General features: G+C 39.8%; 1 protein-coding gene across 3 annotated transcripts in view; it reads left to right on the forward strand.

The window, feature by feature from the left end:
• Positions 1 to 18,492, forward strand: part of LOC140511973 (uncharacterized) — a 146,657-nt gene that overhangs the window by 124,016 nt on the left and 4,149 nt on the right. For all 3 annotated transcript variants that reach the window (XR_011969737.1, XM_072621314.1, XM_072621316.1), the window contains one exon: positions 16,596 to 16,686. Coding sequence is in view for 2 of the 3 variants with exons in the window: in XM_072621314.1 (XP_072477415.1) it covers positions 16,596 to 16,686 (91 nt within the window). In the remaining variant the exon portion in view is untranslated. The remainder of the gene's footprint in view (positions 1 to 16,595; positions 16,687 to 18,492) is intronic.

Consider the following 18,492-nt stretch of genomic DNA (forward strand, 5'->3'; position numbering starts at 1 on the left):
GGTCACACAGTTAGCAGGTGTTTGAGGCCATACTTGAACTCACAAAATGAATTTCCCTGACTCTAGGCACTATATCCACTACTTTTGATTTTCAGAAATAGGAACCATAAAGGAACGAAAGTCATATAAACTCTCAGACAAGTTCTCTCGAGCCCTGCACTCCTCAAAGATGTACTCTGCTAAATTTGGGAGAAGTCATCCTAGCGCCATTGATGATAATTGCTGACATTTGTAGAAGGGTGTACTAAGTGCTTTTATGCACATTTGAACCTCATGACAACCTTGTGAAGTAGGTATTATTATTATTAGAGTGACTCTACTAATGAGGACATGGAGGTTCCAAGATGTGAGATGAATTGCTCCTGGTGATGTCCAGCAGATAAGTGTCATGAAAAGGATTGAACCTCAGGTCTCTCCTGACTCAGTTCAACAATTTATCAACTCCCACATGTTATCAGCTCACCAACACATAGCTACAGCTTTAAGTCTGCACACAGTACAACTTCTCCTGACATCTAGCCCAAGGTTCTTACAAGATTTCGCTTTGATCTGAATTTATGATGTCACCAGCATGTCCGTAATGTATAACTTTGAACTCCTTCATTGATAGATACTCATCCTCTAGCAGGAGGCAGTAGATGCCAACTTGTCCTTGGAACCAGGAAGATCCAGATTCAAGCCCTGCCTTTGATATTGTCTATGGGAGTCTTGGCAAACTACTTAATCTCCTGCTGTTCCAGGCAATCCTGTAACAACCTGAGTTTCAGAGAAGGTGCTAGATCTGAATTGGCAGAAGGAGATTCCTCATTCAAGAATTCCCCCCAACAGTGAAATTACAGGTCTAGCTTCTTCCCCATGATCAAGCACAGACTTTAACATGATTTTTTTTTTGCTTATTTATTTATTTATTTTTGTTTGGGCTTGTTATTTTATTGATGTATGAGACTCCTCATGAGAAAATATCCTCTTCTAATGAAAAAAGCAATTGTTCTGCAATTTATAATCTTAGAAAATTGCCTGGAGAACTGAACATTTAAGTGACTTGCTAAGGATCATAGTCAGTAAGTATTAGAAGCAGGACTTGAAATGAAATTCTCCTGACTCAAAGACAAGTCTTCTACCTACAATTGTTCTCAGTGTGGACACCAGAAGTGGATGATGAGCAGCATCCATATTCCTTTGAAAAGTGGTGCTACATACGTGTGAGATATTCAGTCTACAAAATGGCCATGTCTGTGCATATAGTAATTCAGTGAACATTTATTAAGCACCTGTTAGGTCAAAGTTCTAGAACCAGAAGGGACCTTAAAGGCCATCTAATCCAGGCTGTCTTATTTTACAGATGGGAAAACAGAGACTTGATGAGGACACAGGAATTGCTCAGATCACATAGGTGGCAAAGCCACGATTCAAACCCAGGTCTTCTGGCACCAAACCATTCACTTCATTCCACTGCATCACTCTGAGTTTCTTCCACAGAGTCAAAACACTGTGCTAGGCCCTAGGAATATACATCGGCAAAAACAAAATAGCTCCTGCCCTCAAAGTACATGTTTTCTGCCAAAGTTTACAACATATTATTGTGTTTGTCCTTCATTCTCAAAGAAGACCATGACATCAGGGAGATGATGTGCCTTGAAGTTGACTTTCATTTGAGTGAGGGAGGGCTGTGCCAGGTCACCATCCTCACTTCCTCCTCCTGAGCCATCTGGGTCCAGTGACCAGATACTCATCAGGATGACTGGAGATACAAAATAGATATTATGTGATTTTAAGAGCCCTGATAACTGGGAAATTAAAAAAGGCTTCATATATCTCTCAGCACAGTGCCTAAACATGCTAGGTACTTCATGAAAGCTCAAATAGAATGAAAATAATTGGATTACTCCCTTTTGCACTCTACTACATCTCAGTCAAACTCAACTACTAGCTGCTGGCTGTTCTCATTCTTCCCTTTCTCGCTCCATTCACTCATCTGGAATGTCTCCCATGCCTAGAACATATTTACCTTGTTGTGTATTGAAATCCTTCAAGATTCAGGTGTCACCTCCTTTACCAGTTCTTCCCCGAAGCTCCCAAATAGAAGTAGTCTCTCCTCACCTCAAAAATGATTTAGAATACTTATCAGGAGCTCTTCTTTTCCCTCTTCCTACTATACTTTATATGATGCTTATTGGTGTTGTAGCTGCCCTCACGACTATAAGCTCCTTGAGGTTAAGGACTGTCTTTGTTCATATCTGTATCCCCAGTCCTCAGCACAAAGATCTGCATATCACTGGCACTTTATAAATGTTAGTTGAAAGGAATTTTTGCTTCTCTGACAAAACAGGGGCAAAAATAGGGCCTTCTTCCTTTCGGGCCATCTTGCTATTTCTTAACTCAGTGAAAGAAATCACGTATGTTTTAGGTGCCTTTCAACAAAACCCATATGGTGTTGATCACTGTCTTCATTCACTAGTGAGAGAACTTCTTTTCACATATGCATATGTTCAGTCTGAAACATGTTATATATCTTGCCAGATACCAAATACAATTTCTTTCCTTTCCCCATCTCTATATTTTCATTTAACATTTTCTTCTGTAGTTACATATGATTTTATCCTTTGCTTCATCATAAACTAGAGGACTTACTTTTCCTGATAAATAAATTTGTTAAAATGTTCTGATTTAAGTATTTAGCCAAGTAACAGGTATTTAGCCAAAGCTAAAAGGAAGTTCTCCTGAAATCTGATGTCTAAAGAATACTGAAACCAAGCCCAACATATTAAAGGAAGTAATTAAGAAGGCACCCCATTGTTTCCATATGAGGTGGCTAAGAACAGTGATTTTTTTATGAACTGTCAAATTTACGGTAGTTTTACTCTGTGTTTTGAAATAAAAATGTAAGAGAATTAGAAGTCTGTATAGCATCTTCTCTGAACTTTTTTTATTTTGTAATATAATTTTTCATGGAAGTTCAAGATGACCTTTGTCAAAATGACCAACAAAAGTACTCACCTATTCTGCAAATGATTGAGAGACTATTTTGCTTTTGGTATCTCCTGAGGGATAAACGGGTGAGGGGCGTCTGAAATCTCTACAGCTCCCTCCCTACCTAATGTTCACAGGAAAGGAACTTTGCTGGGGAATGAGCTTCTGAAGTCAATGGAGGGAAAGGATCTACAGCGAGGTTTAGGGCCCCAAAGACCAGAAGGTATACTGATTTATTTGCGCTAGGTGGTTAGAAAAGGATTTAGTAGTGAACAGAATGAAAGAGTGACTTTGACAGTCAGTTGTGACTGTTGAGTTTCATTCATGGGCAGTCACCAAACTAAGATAGCATTCACCATCATTTTATGCCATAGTGTACAAATGAGTTAATGGTCACTTAGCAAAATATAATACGGATGTTTTGTAATTTTCAGAGAAGTTGATTCCCTGACTTCCTCTGATAATACTGCCCCTGCTAATAATGTCCTCTAAGCAAGAATTCTTAACCTAGGGCCCATGAACTTGTATTTTTAAAAAATGGCTATGCTTCAATGTTATTGGTTTTCTTTGAAGTACTATCTGTTTCATGCATTCAAAATTATTATTCTGAGAAGAAGCTTTTAGATTTCCCCAGACTAGCAAAAGGATCCATCACATAAAAATGGTTAAACCTCTCCGGTCCACTGTCTCAAGCTTTATGATTGGAAAATGCTTTCTGAATTTAAAAAAAATTTCAAGCCCACCCTTCTTTGTGATACTTTCATTGAAAATAAATAGCTGCCTGTCTCCAACCATAATAATGAGGCCCTTCAGACTTCTTTTGATATAGTCCTATATTTTTTCTATATTTTCTATAGAAAAATATTTTTCTATATCTTAATCATTTGTATTATTCTGGAACCTCTCTATTTCATTCATTACACTTGTATCCCTTGTACCAACTACTATGTTTTCATCTAGTGGGTTCTTAATAAATATGTGTTGATTGATTAATTGATTCTTTATAAGTTGTGGATCTAAAACTTAAACTTGATCACCAGGAAAGAAGTCAGAGAGAAAGGAGAAGTGAAAGCATAAAAGGAGAAAAAAAGAGGAAGAAAGAAATTAGAGTGGCAGGGGAAATTTTTAGTTTGCAGTGAAACTTATGGTCTTATTATCTTGTATTATATCTTTTTTTATAATGATACTATATCATTCCAGTTCAATTTTGGTTCCTTAAGGACACCGACTACTTTATCCCCTTTTGTGTCCTTGGTGCATTTTCCCCTTTGATTGATTAATTAGTCAGTTCATTGATTTATTTGTTTGTTCTTAGCCTTCATTTTTTAAACAATTTGAGTTCGAAATCTTCTCCTCTCTCCAGTTTCTCTCCACCCCATTGAAAAAGCAAGAAATATGACACCTGTTATACATTTGAGATTACACAAAACATATTTCCATATTATCCATTCAGCAAATATATATCAAGAACCAGACTGGAAGATCAATAAAAGGAAAATTTGCCCCTGCCTTCAAGGAACCTGCAATCTAAAGGTTGTATGCACAATAGGCAGATGGTAAATACTTATTTATATTATTGGGGGTAAGTGAAAGTAGTTCTTGAAAGAGAAAAAGAAAGAAGAGAAAGAAATAGGACAGTGACTCATTATGGAGCCTTGCAGCTACTATATTGGATTTGGTCTTCAGAAATTTATTCGATTGTTTCAAATATAAAATAATACATTGGAGAATATCTTATCAGAAGCAGCAACAGAGGGAGCTCATTAATACTTCGAATGAATGAATGCTCTGAACAAAGAATTCCCTTCTGCTTTTGGTGGATTGGAAATTTCTTGACCATATTATTTTGTACATTTAGCCTTTGTCTCCACTAGGATATGTGGGATGAGTGGTAGCCTCCATCTGTGCTCCCACAAGTAGAATTGATTTACTTAAAGCTATTTGAACTGGATATCCAGATCGCAGATTTAGATTCAGAGGTCATCTACACTAAAACTTTCCCCTTCTTTCATTTCACAAGCGAGTAATGAAGACCTAGAGAGTCACTTGACTCCTCTAAGATTATACTACTAAACAGTAGGGCAAGGATTTGATTTTAGATTTTCTGATAGCAAATACAGGGCTTTTCCTATGCCATGATACTATTTCTTAGCAAAAAAAAAAAAAAAGAGCAAAACCAAAAAAACCACTTAAAACTGAATTAAGCAAAGCAAGGTCATATTAACTTGCCACTCTGACTCCCCCACTGTACAAGTGGATGCTAGCTACAATTCAGTCTGCATCAGATAGAGCTTTAGAATGGGAAGTATCCATAGAGATAATCTTATCTTGCCATTCATTTTGCAGAGGAGGAATATTTCCCTTGAAATGAATTCCGTGACATTTGAACAGTCTCAGTATATGCATAGATACATAGCAACAAATTGGAGTCCCTGGGCCTGTGCCTATGAATTCTTTCAAGATTCCAGTGAATACATTAAATTTTAGGATTTGTATTTGGCAGCTTTATGACTGATGTTGCAGTGGATCCAAAAAGGCTAGTTTTCAGAGCCTATGCTATCTCTCCATAGTTCTTCACTGCTGGAGACAAGTCTCTTCCTCCTGCCTGGTGCCTCTACCCTGTCTCATTTCTAGTCATCCCTCCCCCTCCACCCTCACCATTTGGAATCTTTCAGGTGAATTATCATCTCAATAACTGTGACTTTCCTGCCTGACATTAAATAAGGAAAATGAATCAGACATCCCTACTAGTGACTTTACTTCTCCCTACAAAACCACTGGCCTCAATGCAGAATAGTTTTGTTGTGTGGGATGACTGACCTAAGTGTACCAGCAGAAAACTAGGATGGTATAACCTGGATGCTGGGTCAGGACTGCTTCTTATAATACCACTGATTTCCTTCTTCCTGCTATTATAAACTGAAGATCACAGAATCATGATATTTGAGATTTGGAAGGTACCTTAGGGACTATTTTGTCCAGCCCAGGTGAGAAAAATATCCTCACTTTAAATAATGCCAAATTTATTGTCCTGACTCTGCTTGATAGGAGGGGGAAATCAGCACCTCTAGAGGCAAGCTATTCCACTTTTAGACAACTCCCAGTGTTGGGAAATTTTCTGTCATCAAGCCTAAAACTGACCACTTTGCACCTCTCACCTGTAGATTCTGGTTCTGCCCTTTGGGTCCAAACAAAATAGGAACAAGGCTAATTCTTCCTCCACATGATGGTTTTCAAATACCTGAACACAACTAGCATGTCTTCCATGAGTTCTTTTCTCTGGATTAAACATGTCCAGTTCATTTATTTCATCCTCATATGACACATCCTGGTTCTATGGACACTCTTTATTTTATCTCTGCTGTGGTGTCCTGAACTGAACATGATAGTCAAGAGGAGGTCTGGTGGAGTGGAGTAAAATGGGACTATCACCTCCACATTCCTGGAAGCTCTGCCCTTCATCAGCCCAAGTTTAACACTGGCTTTTGTGGCTGCCACATCACACTACGCACTACATAATACTATTGAGCTCAAAGTCCACTAAAACTCCAGATCTTTTTCAGGGGGAAAAAATCTGAGATGATATCATCTGAGGCTCAGACTCCTCTCTGTTGACCAAACTACAGATATATCCTACCCCCGTGGAGTTTCCTTGGTCTCTTTGTCTCTCCTGTAACTAATTTGGATGTATTCTTGCCCCATCTTCCTTTGTCCCCATTCACCCCACCTCAACCTCTATGTCCTTGAATACCATGTTAGATTTTTGGCCTCTCTCATGTAGGTTAAAACCTTCCCCGATAAAGCATCATTAGCCAAGCTACCTTTTTTTGTAGAAAGCCTTCAAGTTCCAAAACAAAAACCACCACCACAACAAAGCAAACAAACAAACAAACCAGGTGCAGCTGACTGGGTCATCTCTGAAGCCTGGTTTATCACTAACATAGACTAAAGTCGTGGGCCCCTGCCCATAGATTCTTTCAAGGTTCAGGTAAAATGTATTTACCATTTTGAAAATCTAAATTTTAGGATCAATGTCTGACTGCTTCATAGTTTTAAACCTTTTGCTGGAAATACATTGTTGTCGGTCTTTGTATAATTTTACTTTGTTTTACTGCATATACAATGTTAATGATATATTTTGAATGCCTAATGCTAACTTGTAATGGGAGATTATGTAAATAGCTACGTAGACTATTGAGTCATGTAAGAAACACATTTCACAGATGTCCATAATTATGTCAAAACAAAATTTGATTCCCTCACAGTAGTCATAAAACTGAGTCTTAGCAAGACTTTCTCTCCAGTTGATCTCCTCTAGTACACTATCTCAATCATGTGTTGCCTATCTAATATTATGGTTACTTGTATGCTGGTATTATCTATCTTCTTAAAATGTAAGCTCTTTGCACATAGTAGGTGTTTAATGAATTGATGGATTTCTGCTTAATGTAACAGCATTTGTGAAAGGAATCATCCCTATCATTAGCCTTGCAATTCTCATAAGTATCACTTTTAATGACAATTTTTTTCAATCTGTTTGCCTCATTATCACACAATGATGTTCTCCCCTCTTGCTGGGCTACTGCCATAGCCCCTTCACTGTTCACTCGTCCTCCAATCCTTCCCCTCTCTAAAATATCTACCACCCACCTAGCTCCCAAATTATAATTCTTAAAGGACAAGTCTGACATGTCAGTCTCTTAACAGAGAAGCTTCAGTGACTCCTTCCTTTCCCTAAGGTATAGTGCAAGTGCACTGAATTCAACAGTGAAGGCCCATCATGACCCCCTAATCACTCTACATTTTGGCCAAATTGGCCTCCCTGTACATGAAATGTATGTCTTTGCAGAGCTTTTCCCTCACACTTGGAATGTACTCTCACCTCCCTGCCACCTTGAAATCCCTGGCTCCCACCATTCAGGATTCAGCTCACGAAGTCTTTTATGATTCCTCTAATTTGGACTTTCCTCTCTCTCTCTCTCTCTCTCTCTCTCTCTCTCTCTCTCTCTCTCTCTCTCTCTCTCTAGTAGGTTTCTATATCTAAATATATGTATATATATGTATTTATACGTGTATACATGTATGATATATATAGAGAGAGAGGAGAGAGACAGAGAAAGAGAAGAGAGAGAGACAGCGCGCAGATAAATTTTCATTGTGTTTACAACTCAAAAACTGGCAAATGCCATTGCCCTTGTTCACCCTTCATTCTGGAAGAGGACCAATGGGGGGGTGATATCTTCACTTGCCAGTGAAGTGAATGGCAGTGAGGCAAAGCTGTGCCATGCTGTCAACCTCATTCTCTCCTCCAGAGTCATTAAAGGCCAATGCCAAGACATAGGTCAGGATAATCGGTGCTGGCCCTCTATGAGGTGGGAGACCCAGGTCTTTTAAACTAAGATCTGTCCAAGGTCCCAATTTGTCTGAGATGGCACCATTCGTTAGTTAGAGGTTAAATAAGAACTGAGGCAAAAGATAGCCAAATTTGCTACAAACAAGGGGTACCTTGGTGACACGGTGGATAGAGTGCTGGGCTTGGAGTCAGGAAGGCTTAACTTCCTGAGTTCAAATCTGGCCTCAGACACTTACTAGCTGTGTAACCCTGGGCAAGTCACTTCACCCTGTTTGCTTCAGTTTCCTCATCTGGAAAATGAGCTGGAGAAAGAAATGAGAAAGCACTCCAGTATCTTTGCCAGGAAAACTCTAGAGGCAGTCAAGAAGAGTCAGACAGGACTGAAAAATGATTGCATAGCAACAAGAACAAATTAGGGCTTGACTTGTTTTGTTGATTGTTTACACTTGAGAAAATGATGGAGAAAATCTAATAATACAGATTAAACTGCATCATGAATACATCTTTTAGAAAGCTGGTTGTTAAATATTTATCAGTACACCCTTATATGTATACATATTTATATATGCTTACATATTTTATATATTTACTTTGTATCCTTTGTATTTATTTTGTATTTACTTATATATGTAGAATGTAAGCTTCTTGAGGACAGATTGTTTCAGTTCAGTATCCCCAAGACCAAGTACAATGTCTAACACTTAATAAGGGCTTAATAAAGACTTTTAAAAATTTATATGAATTGAACTGAAAGACATGGAAACTCCTCCACGACGAATAAAAAAGTTTGAGACAGTTTCTGTGTAATCTAATCATTTTATTAATAAGACCAGTGCATTATTAATAAAAGGATGATCATCTGGCTGTCTGTCTTAGAGAGAAACCCCTAATGGTGGGGGACTCACAGTTTTTATGTCCTTTGAAGATAGGCACCCCAGGGGTACCTAATCAGCTCAGATTGGTAACCACAATGGGAAGTGGGTTTTCTTAGGGTAGTGACTTAGGTCACTCAATTCTTGGTCCAAGAGTCATCAATTTCCCTATCACTTATCTTGATAATAGGGAGAATCAACCTTTTCCCAGTAAGGATAAACACAATGAACTACACTCATTACCCCAAACTTAGAATTTCTTTTACTCTCTGATTAGATCTTGTCAGGGCTAAATCTCTAAAAATGATTTCCCAGAGTGGTTTGGTTTCTGGATGAGGAAGTAGAAAAGGGAGGAAACCTGTGTCCTAATACAGTAATTAGTTATTAAATGGAGAAATATTCATTTCTCCCACCTTATGTGTACCAGAAAAATCTAGCCAAAGTACCATTACCAACATTTCCCAACTCAATGAAGGGGGGAAGAGTAATATAGACTATACCCTCTTGTTGATCTCTGGTTTGAAATAAATATAGAAAATCTTAAATACAACTCTCATTTTTTAAAGTATATGAGAAACATAGAATCTATTTAGGCATAGGTGAAGTAGATAGGTCGTATTTTACAGTTGTCTAAATATGAACAGGAAAACATCAGAGAGAAAAGTCTCTCTTGGTACTGGTTCACATTTCTAGTAAGGTGTGTTAGGTTTCAAAACAATCAAACAAACAAAAATCAAATTTTTTTAACATAAGACCTTAGCCCTGTGTCCTAAATCAAAAGCTGTCAATGGTGAAGTCAATTTTTGCTTATTTTAATTCTAGGGCCAACAGTAAATATTGAATTCAAAAGTGGTTGTAAAATAAGGTGAATACCTCTGCTATAAGGGTGACGTGGGATGTTTCATTCATCTCTGCTGTAAGGGTGACATGGGATGTTTCATTCATCTCTGCTGTAAGGGTGGCATGGGATCTTTCATTCATCTCTGCTGTAAGGGTGACATGGGATCTTTCATTCACCTCTGCTGTAGGGGTGACATGGGATCTTTCATTCATTCAATAAACATCCATTAAGTGCCAGTTAATTTTGTGGAAGGCATGTAGTAGATCCTGTAGCAACAAGGATATTTACAACACAGGCACTCCTTTTCAAGAACCTTAACATCAAATGGGGGAAAGACACATAAATAATTATGATGCAAGGAAGAGGAAAGGGGAAAGGAAAGGTCCAGGCAAGGAGTGACGGAAACTGTCAGAAGGGAAAGATAATTTTTACCCAGTAGAGGGAAGTTGCAGGTAAGACTTCATGGAATAGGTGACACCTAAGTTGGGCCCTGAAGGCATGGACTTCAACCGACAGAGAACAGGGTAGGAGCTTGAGCAAAGGAACAGTGATGGAAGATGCTGGGATGAAAAGGATACATTGAAAGTAGTCCTTTTTGGTTTAAACCAAAAGACTGTGAAGACAGGTTAGGGAGGTAGAATGGAGCAAAGCAGGGGGTCTTGAATGCCCAGATGGAAAGGTTATACTTTAATCAATAGGCAATAGAGAGCCACTGAAGACTTGTGAACAGAATGATATGATCATGGCAGTGCATTAGGTAGATTGTTTGATCAATGCTGTGAAGGACAGATTCAGAAAACAGAGAGACCAGAGCCTATTGTAGCACCATAGGTGAAAAAGATAAAATGGCCTCATTTGCAGGAGCAGTTGAGGATAACAAAATGAGAGATGATGAGATAGAATCAAGTGGACTTGGCAAGTGATTTGATTTGTAATGGTAGGGAAGGGGTGACTTTAAAATTATGAGTCTGGGTGACTGGGGAAGATGGTGTTATCATTAATAGAAATAGAAAAATTATAGGGAGAGGCAGGTTTTAGGGGAAGATGACAAATTCAATTTTAAACACGTTGAGCCTATTGTGGCAGTGAGTCATCCACATGAAGATATCCAGAAGTCAGGGACAGCTAAGTGGTGCAGTGGATAGCACACCAGTGCAGGAGTGAGGAAGACCTGAGTTCAAATCTCCCCTCAAACACTTGACACTCACTAGCTGTGTGACATTGGGCAATTGCCCAATTGCCTCATCCTGGGTCATCTTCAGTCATCCTGATGAATATCTGGTCACTGGATTCAGATGGCTCTGGAGGAGAAGCGAGGCTGGTGACCTGCACAGCCCTCCCTCACTCAAAACAAAGTCAAGTGCAAGTCATATCATCATTTCTCTGATGGTATGATCTTCTTCGGCAACAAAGGACGAACACACATCCAGAAGGCAGCTAGAAATATGGGGATGGAACTCTAGGCAGAGACTGGAGTTGGACATTGAGATTCGGGAGTCAACTGCATAATGGTATTCACTAGAACCATGAGAGTAAATTAGATAACCAAAGGAATGAGCATTCATTAAAAAGGAGAATAGGGTCAAAGACAGAACCTTGAGAGACAGTTATGCCTGGAGTGATTTGTCATCTATTTGTTTGTGAAAAATAGGTATTTTTCTGATGTGTAATTCTAGTCACCACGTTGCGTCTTGCTGAGTATTTTGTAGGTGCCAAACTTTTCCTGCTTGCAATAACGTGTTTCATAGGTTCTACTGTTGCTTTATATAATCTGCAATGATCCATGTGATGACTATTATGAGGATACAACTTTGTGGATCTATGCTGACTTATACAGGTTTAAGATAGTAACTCAACTCATAATATTTAATACTATTTTCAAAATGGAATTAGTTCATATATTTATTGATATCTATTAGCTTTGAACCATAAATAAGTAGGGCCTCCCAGAGTATACTACACATTTACTCTATTTTGTATTATACTTGTATTTGATATTTTCCTCACTAGATTCTAAGAATTTTGAGGGCAACAATTGGTTTTGTTTTTGTTTTTAAGACTAGATCTTCCTAACTTGCCCAGGATGGAGGTGTAGGGGACACTCACTGGTTTGATCCCACTCTGATAAGTATGAGGATTTTGACCTGTACTGTCTCCCACCTGAGCTAGGTCACTTCTCTTTAGGTACCTTACTGTCTCTTCTCCACCTTCCTCCCCACTCTAATTCCTTGGGCTCACCACATTGATACCAAACTTACTGGAAACACTCGAATGACCAAGCCCAGTGCAAAGTTCAGAATCCCCAAATTCTAAAATTTCACCAGCTTTTGTTTCCCTGGAAGCAGGAATTGTCAGTATGTTTGACTATACCTGAATTATTTCATTTTTGTAATCCCTGACATGTGGTACATAGTAGCCACCTAATTATTTCATTAAAAAGAAACATTAAAAGTCATCTTTTAAAAATGATCAGATATCAGGCTACCTACTCCACCACTCAGCTCCTCCTATTCCTCAGTAAGTACTCTCTTATTTTTCCCCTTCTAGTTCATCCTGGTGAAATCACTTGTGTAAGAGAACTCCCTACAGGAAACTCCCTTTACTAGTGCAGATTATCCCTAACCTTTAGTCATAGAGAGTTGTTGTTGCTAAATCCATGGTCATACAGGTATATAATATATGTGGTAGGACTTAGACAGGCCATCCCTCTATCCATGACTCTATTTTGCCTAAATCAAATGGCATTCCCACTTGATAATTCCCAATTCTGCCTCTGCTTTTTTCACCTATGTAAAATATCATTCTTCTCTCCTCTTACCAAATGGTCTTTTCCCTCCTAATTGAATGAGCTTCTGAAATCTAATGATCACTATAGGGCAGTGGAAAGAATTTGGAGACACCGATCCCTACTTTGGATCCTAATCTCCTACTTACTACCTGTATGATTTTGTACATGTCAATTAATTTTTTTGGACTTCATTTTCCTTATCTGTAAAAATTAGGGGCTTCAATTAGATAGCCATGAGTTGCAAAGGGGCTTGATATTAGGAAGAACATTGTAAGAATTAGAGCTATCCAAGAGTGGATTGGGTTGCTTTCAGAGGTATGGATTCTCCCTCTTTGGAGGTCTTAAAGGAGATGCTGGCTCACCTCTTGCTGAGTATGTTATAGTGAGGATTCCTTTTCATGTCTGGGATGCATTAGATAGCCACTGAAGTCAACACTAGCTATAGATCTGTAGTCAGGAAGTCAGGAAGACCTGAGCTCAAGGGTGACCTTTTGCAAGTCACTTAGCTTCTGTCTTCCTCAGTTTCCTCCTTGGGAAAGTAGGGAATCTACCTGCCAGAGCTGTGAGGATAAAATAATGTTTCAAAAGTGCTTTTCAAACCTTCAAGCTCTATAGGAATGCTAGCTATTATTATTATTTTATTTTTTTTATTTAACTTTTAACATTCATTTTCACAAAATTTTGGGTTACAAATTTTCTCCCCTTTTATCCCCTCCCCCCCCCAAACACCAAGCATTCTAATTGCCCCTGTGACCAATCTGCTCTCTCTTCTATCATCCCTCTCTGCCCTTGTCTCCATCTTCTCTTTTGTCCTGTAGGGCCAGATAGCTTTCTATACCCCTTTACCTGGATTTCTTATTTCCTAGTGGTAAGAACATTACAGTTGATCCTAACACTTTGAGCTCCAACTTCTTTACCTCCCTCCCTCTCCACCCGTTCCCTTTGGAAGACAAGCAATTCAATATGGGCCAAATCTGTGTAGTTTTGCAAATGATTTCCATACTAGTTGTGTTGTATAGGACTAACTATATTTCCCTCCGTCCTATCCCGACCCCCATTACTTCTATTCTCTTTTGATCCTATCCCTCCCCATGAGTGTTGACCTTGAATTGCATTCTCCTCCCCATGCCCTCCCTTCTGTCATCCCCCCCACCCTGTTTGTCCCCTTGTCCCCCACTTTCCTGTATTGTGAGATAGGTTTTCCTACCAAAATGAGTGTGCATTTTATTCTTTCCTTTAGTGGAATGTGATGAGAGTAGACTTCATGTTTTTCTCTCACCTCCCCTCTTTATCCCTCCACAAAAAAGTCTTTTGCTTGCCTCTTTTATGAGACATAATTTGCCCCATTCAATTTCTCCCTTTCTCCTCCCAATATATTTCTCTCTCACTGCTTGATTTCATTTTTTTTTAAGATATGATCCCATCCTCTTCAATTCACTCTGTGCACTCTGCCTCTATGTATGTGTGCGTGTGTGCATGTGTGTGTGTGTACTCCCACCCAGTACCCAGATACTGAAATGTTTCAAGAGTTACAAATATTGTCTTTCCATGTAGGAATGTAAACAGTTCAACTTTAGTAAGTCCCTTATGACTTCTCTTTGCTGTTCACCTTTTCATGGTTCTCTTCATTCTTGTGTTTGAAAGTCAAATTTTCTTTTCAGCTCTGGTCTTTTCATCAAGAATGCTTGAAAATCCTCTATTTCATTGAAAGACCATTTTTTCCCCTGAAGTATTATACTCAGTTTTGCTGGGTAGGTGATTCTTGGTTTTAGTCCTAGTTCCTTTGACTTCTGGAATATCCTATTCCATGCCCTTTGATCCCTTAATGTAGAAGCTGCTAGATCTTGTGTTATCCTGATTGTATTTCCACAATACTTGAATTGTTTCTTTCTAGCTGCTTGCAATATTTTCTCCTTGACCTGGGAACTCTGGAATTTGGCCACAATGTTCCTAGGAGTTTCTCTTTTTGGATCTCTTTCATGCGGTGTTCTGCGGATTCCTTGAATATTTATTTTGCCCTCTGGTTCTAGAATCTCAGGGCAGTTTTACTTGATAATTTCATGAAAGATGATGTCTAGGCTCTTCTTTTGATCATGGCTTTCAGGTAGTCCCAAAATTTTTAAATTGTCTCTCCTGAATCTATTTTCCAGGTCAGTTGTTTTTCCAATGAGATATTTCACATTATCTTCCATTTTTCCATTCCTCTCTCTTTGTTCTGTGATATCATGCTTTCTCGCAAAGTCCTTAGCCTCCATCTGTGCCATTCTAGTTTTGAAAGAACTATTTTCTTCAGTGAGCTTTTGAATCTCCTTTTCCATTTGGCTAATTCTGCTTTTGAAAGCATTCTTCTCCTCATTGGCTTTTTGAGCCTCGTTTGCCAATTGAGTTAGGCTAGTTTTCAAGGTGTTAATTTCTTCAACATTTTTTTGGGTCTCCTTTAGCAGGGAGCTGATCTGCTTTTCATGCTTTTCTTTCATCTCTCTCATTTCTCTTCCCAGTTTTTCCTCCACCTCTCTAACTTGATTTTCAAAATTCTTTTTGAGCTCTTCCATGGCCTGAGCCCATTGGGTGGGCTGGGACACAGAAGCCTTGATTTCTGTGTCTTTGCCTGATGGTAAGCATTGTTCTTCCTCATCAGAAAGGAAGGGAGGAAATGCCTGTTCTCCAAGAAAGTAGCCTTCAATAGTCTTATTTCTTTTCCCTTTTCTGGGCATTTTCCCAGCCAGTGACTTGACCTCTGAATATTCTCCTCATACCCACCTCACCTCCTGATCCTCCCAGCCAGCATTTGGGGACTGAGATTCAAATGCTGCTTCCAGCCTTAGGGCTTTTGGCGGAGGCAAGGCTGCTATTCAGTATGAGATTATGTTCAGGTGGTCAGGTCAGGGCAGGGCCGCCTCTCAGGCTCAGTTCCCTCAGGGGATTTATGCACAGACCTTCCACAATGGATTCAGGCTCCCGCCCGCTTGGGGAGCCCCTGTTTGCAGCTGCCTCTCAGCTTCTACCTCCCGGGGGGGCCTGAATCATGGGGGCACCCCACTCCCCTCTCGACCCGCCAAAGAGACTCTCTCACCAACCCCCATCACCTGTGGGCAGAGGGACTTGTGTGGCTGCTGGAGATCCTGTCCCTGAAGCCTGCTCGCGTCTGTTTCTCTTGGTGCCGTGGCCGCAGCAGGTCTGGGCTGGGCTGGGCTCCACATCTGCAGCGCAATGGACCTTTTGCGAGAGGTTTGCAGGTCCCTCTGTGGGTGGAGGGACCCGTGTGGCCGCTGGAGATCCCGTCCCCGAAGCCCGCTTGGATCTTTTCCTCTCAGTGCCCTGGCCGCGGCAGGGTTGCCCTCAGCTCCCAGTCCCGGCGCCCAGTCCACAGCGCGAAGGACCCCCCCGCGAGAGGTTTGCAGGTCCCTCCAGAACAGAAATCTCCCTCGCTCCAATGTTCTGTGGCCTCTGGGTGCAGAATTCGCCGTGAGTTACTCCCCTGTAGCCATTCTGTGGGTTGTGGGTTCGGAGCTATGTGTATGTGCGTCTTTCTACTCCGCCATCTTGGCTCCGCCCCCTGCTAGCTATTATTATTACGGCTGTTACTCAGGGTACATCGTTGATCTTCAATAAATGCTCATTGATTGACTGCTGTTTTGCCCCCTGCATTTTTGGTTCATTTCCACCGGAATCTTTTGTGTTCTGGACAGCAGCAGGCTGGCCCGGGGATGTGTTAGCAGCACTTATACAGACAAAATGAATGATAATCAACTGTCTATGTTACCTTTGCAGATATGAGCTACCAGGAATATGTGCATTAAACTTTGTGTTGAAAAACTCCCTTGGTGGTGGAGGCATCGCATCCTTGAGAAATGATCCACAAGTATGTATCCAGATTTTGAATATTTATTTCTTTTTTTTTTAATTTTATTTTACTATTTTATTCTTCCCCAGTTAATGTAAAAACAGTTAACATTCATTTTTAAACCTTTGAGTTCCAAATTCTCTCCCTTCCACCTCAGTGAGAAGGCAAGCAATTTGATGTAGGTTCTACATGTGTAGTCATGCAAAATAGCATGATATTTATTTCATAAACATATCTGAGAGGATATTGTGACCAGTCAGTTTACAGCTCCACCCTGAAAGAAGTGTTACTGGGGACTCTCTGGCTTATTTTTGTGCTTCATATTCATTACCATTCAGAATGACCAACTGAGAGAGAAAGAGAATTGAATTAATTTCCATTGCAGCTACTTCTGGTAGTGAAACTTATGTGTATTTGAATTGATTTAATCAATAATCATATTAATCAATAAAAATTGATTAATAGACTTTCGAAGTTGTTGTATAAAAAGAAAGACAGTGAAGCAACTCCAAAGAACTAAGAGGAAAAAAGATTGATTGGAAAGTGAATAACTGTGAATGGTGTTGGGTCAGTGAAATCTTTATCTGAGAGAAACAAAGGCATGGATGAGAATACTTAGCATCTCCCAAAGTGCGAGCTGAGATGAGGCTGAGGGCAGAGTCCTGACAGGCCAGAGTGGAGGATAACATGCGATAGCCACATCAAAAACTAAAAATCAAAGCATGAAAGCAAGCCCAGCACATTCTTTGTGGTATTGGGAAGTTTCCCTTGTAAGTTGAATCCTTGGTAGGTCTCAAGGATAATTCATAATAGCATATTTCTTTGTAAGTGTAAACAAACTGTTAAATGTTTTATTTTTACACAGACAGGTAAAAAATTCACCTGGAAAATATCCGAGATCTAGTGATACTGTCCAGTCTTCTAGCCTGTATTCCTTTCTATGCTGTTCTCTTCTAGGCAAGTGGTAATAGGAAAGAGTTTATTGGTTAGTCCATGGTATCTGATCTTGCAAAGTTAGACTGGCATGGCCTGTTCACTATTGCCTTTTTAGTTCTTCACTTTATAAGCGTTTTGGGAAGATGGCTTCTTTAGGCATCCTTCAGTCCTCTGGGGCCTAGCTAGCATAGGCCTTTCCCTGTCCTGGAGAGTACTACCCTTAAAAATGTGGGGGAAAAAAGACCATTTTTCAGGTTGACAGATAATACAGATTAACTTCTTTATTAGACAAACCAATTTGGGAGACAGCTTCTATGATGCTGCTCAAAATGCCCTACTACCTGAATTCTATTACATATCTATAAAAAGGGGAATGAAAATGTCACATATAGAGCAGTCAGTATCCATATGGCTACTGGGACCTCGACTTTCCTGAGTACCCGAACTCAGCCACCTTGTGCTATAGTAAAGAAAAAAAGGTAATCTGTTGTAAGGATTGCTTAAGAGTCATACAAGTCAAGCTAGCATATATAGTTGGATAACACCTTCCTGGGCACAAAAAGTAGACTATATTATGGTTCTCTAATGTAAGACCATTTTAAAAATAGAAATACTTCAGCTAAACTGGCTTCTTTGCTAGTTCTGAGCTAGTAAAAGGCAAGAGAGAATTAGTTGGTGCCAACATAGCCAGCCAGTCTATCAACAGGCATTTGAAGGTGTGTCCATATATAAGGTGCTGGGACTTGAGGAGGGAAAGAAAAGGAAAAAGTAAAGATTCTGGGTCATAAAAAGAAAAGAAGGCAGGGGAGCTGCCCCAAGAGAGGGAATACATAACATGGTCCACAGCTCTGGCCCCTGCCTTGTCACTGTTCTCAGCTAAGGGAAGGT

The sequence above is a fragment of the Notamacropus eugenii genome, chromosome 6 (genome assembly GCF_028372415.1).
Source record: "Notamacropus eugenii isolate mMacEug1 chromosome 6, mMacEug1.pri_v2, whole genome shotgun sequence".
Taxonomy (NCBI): Eukaryota; Metazoa; Chordata; class Mammalia; order Diprotodontia; family Macropodidae; genus Notamacropus; species Notamacropus eugenii.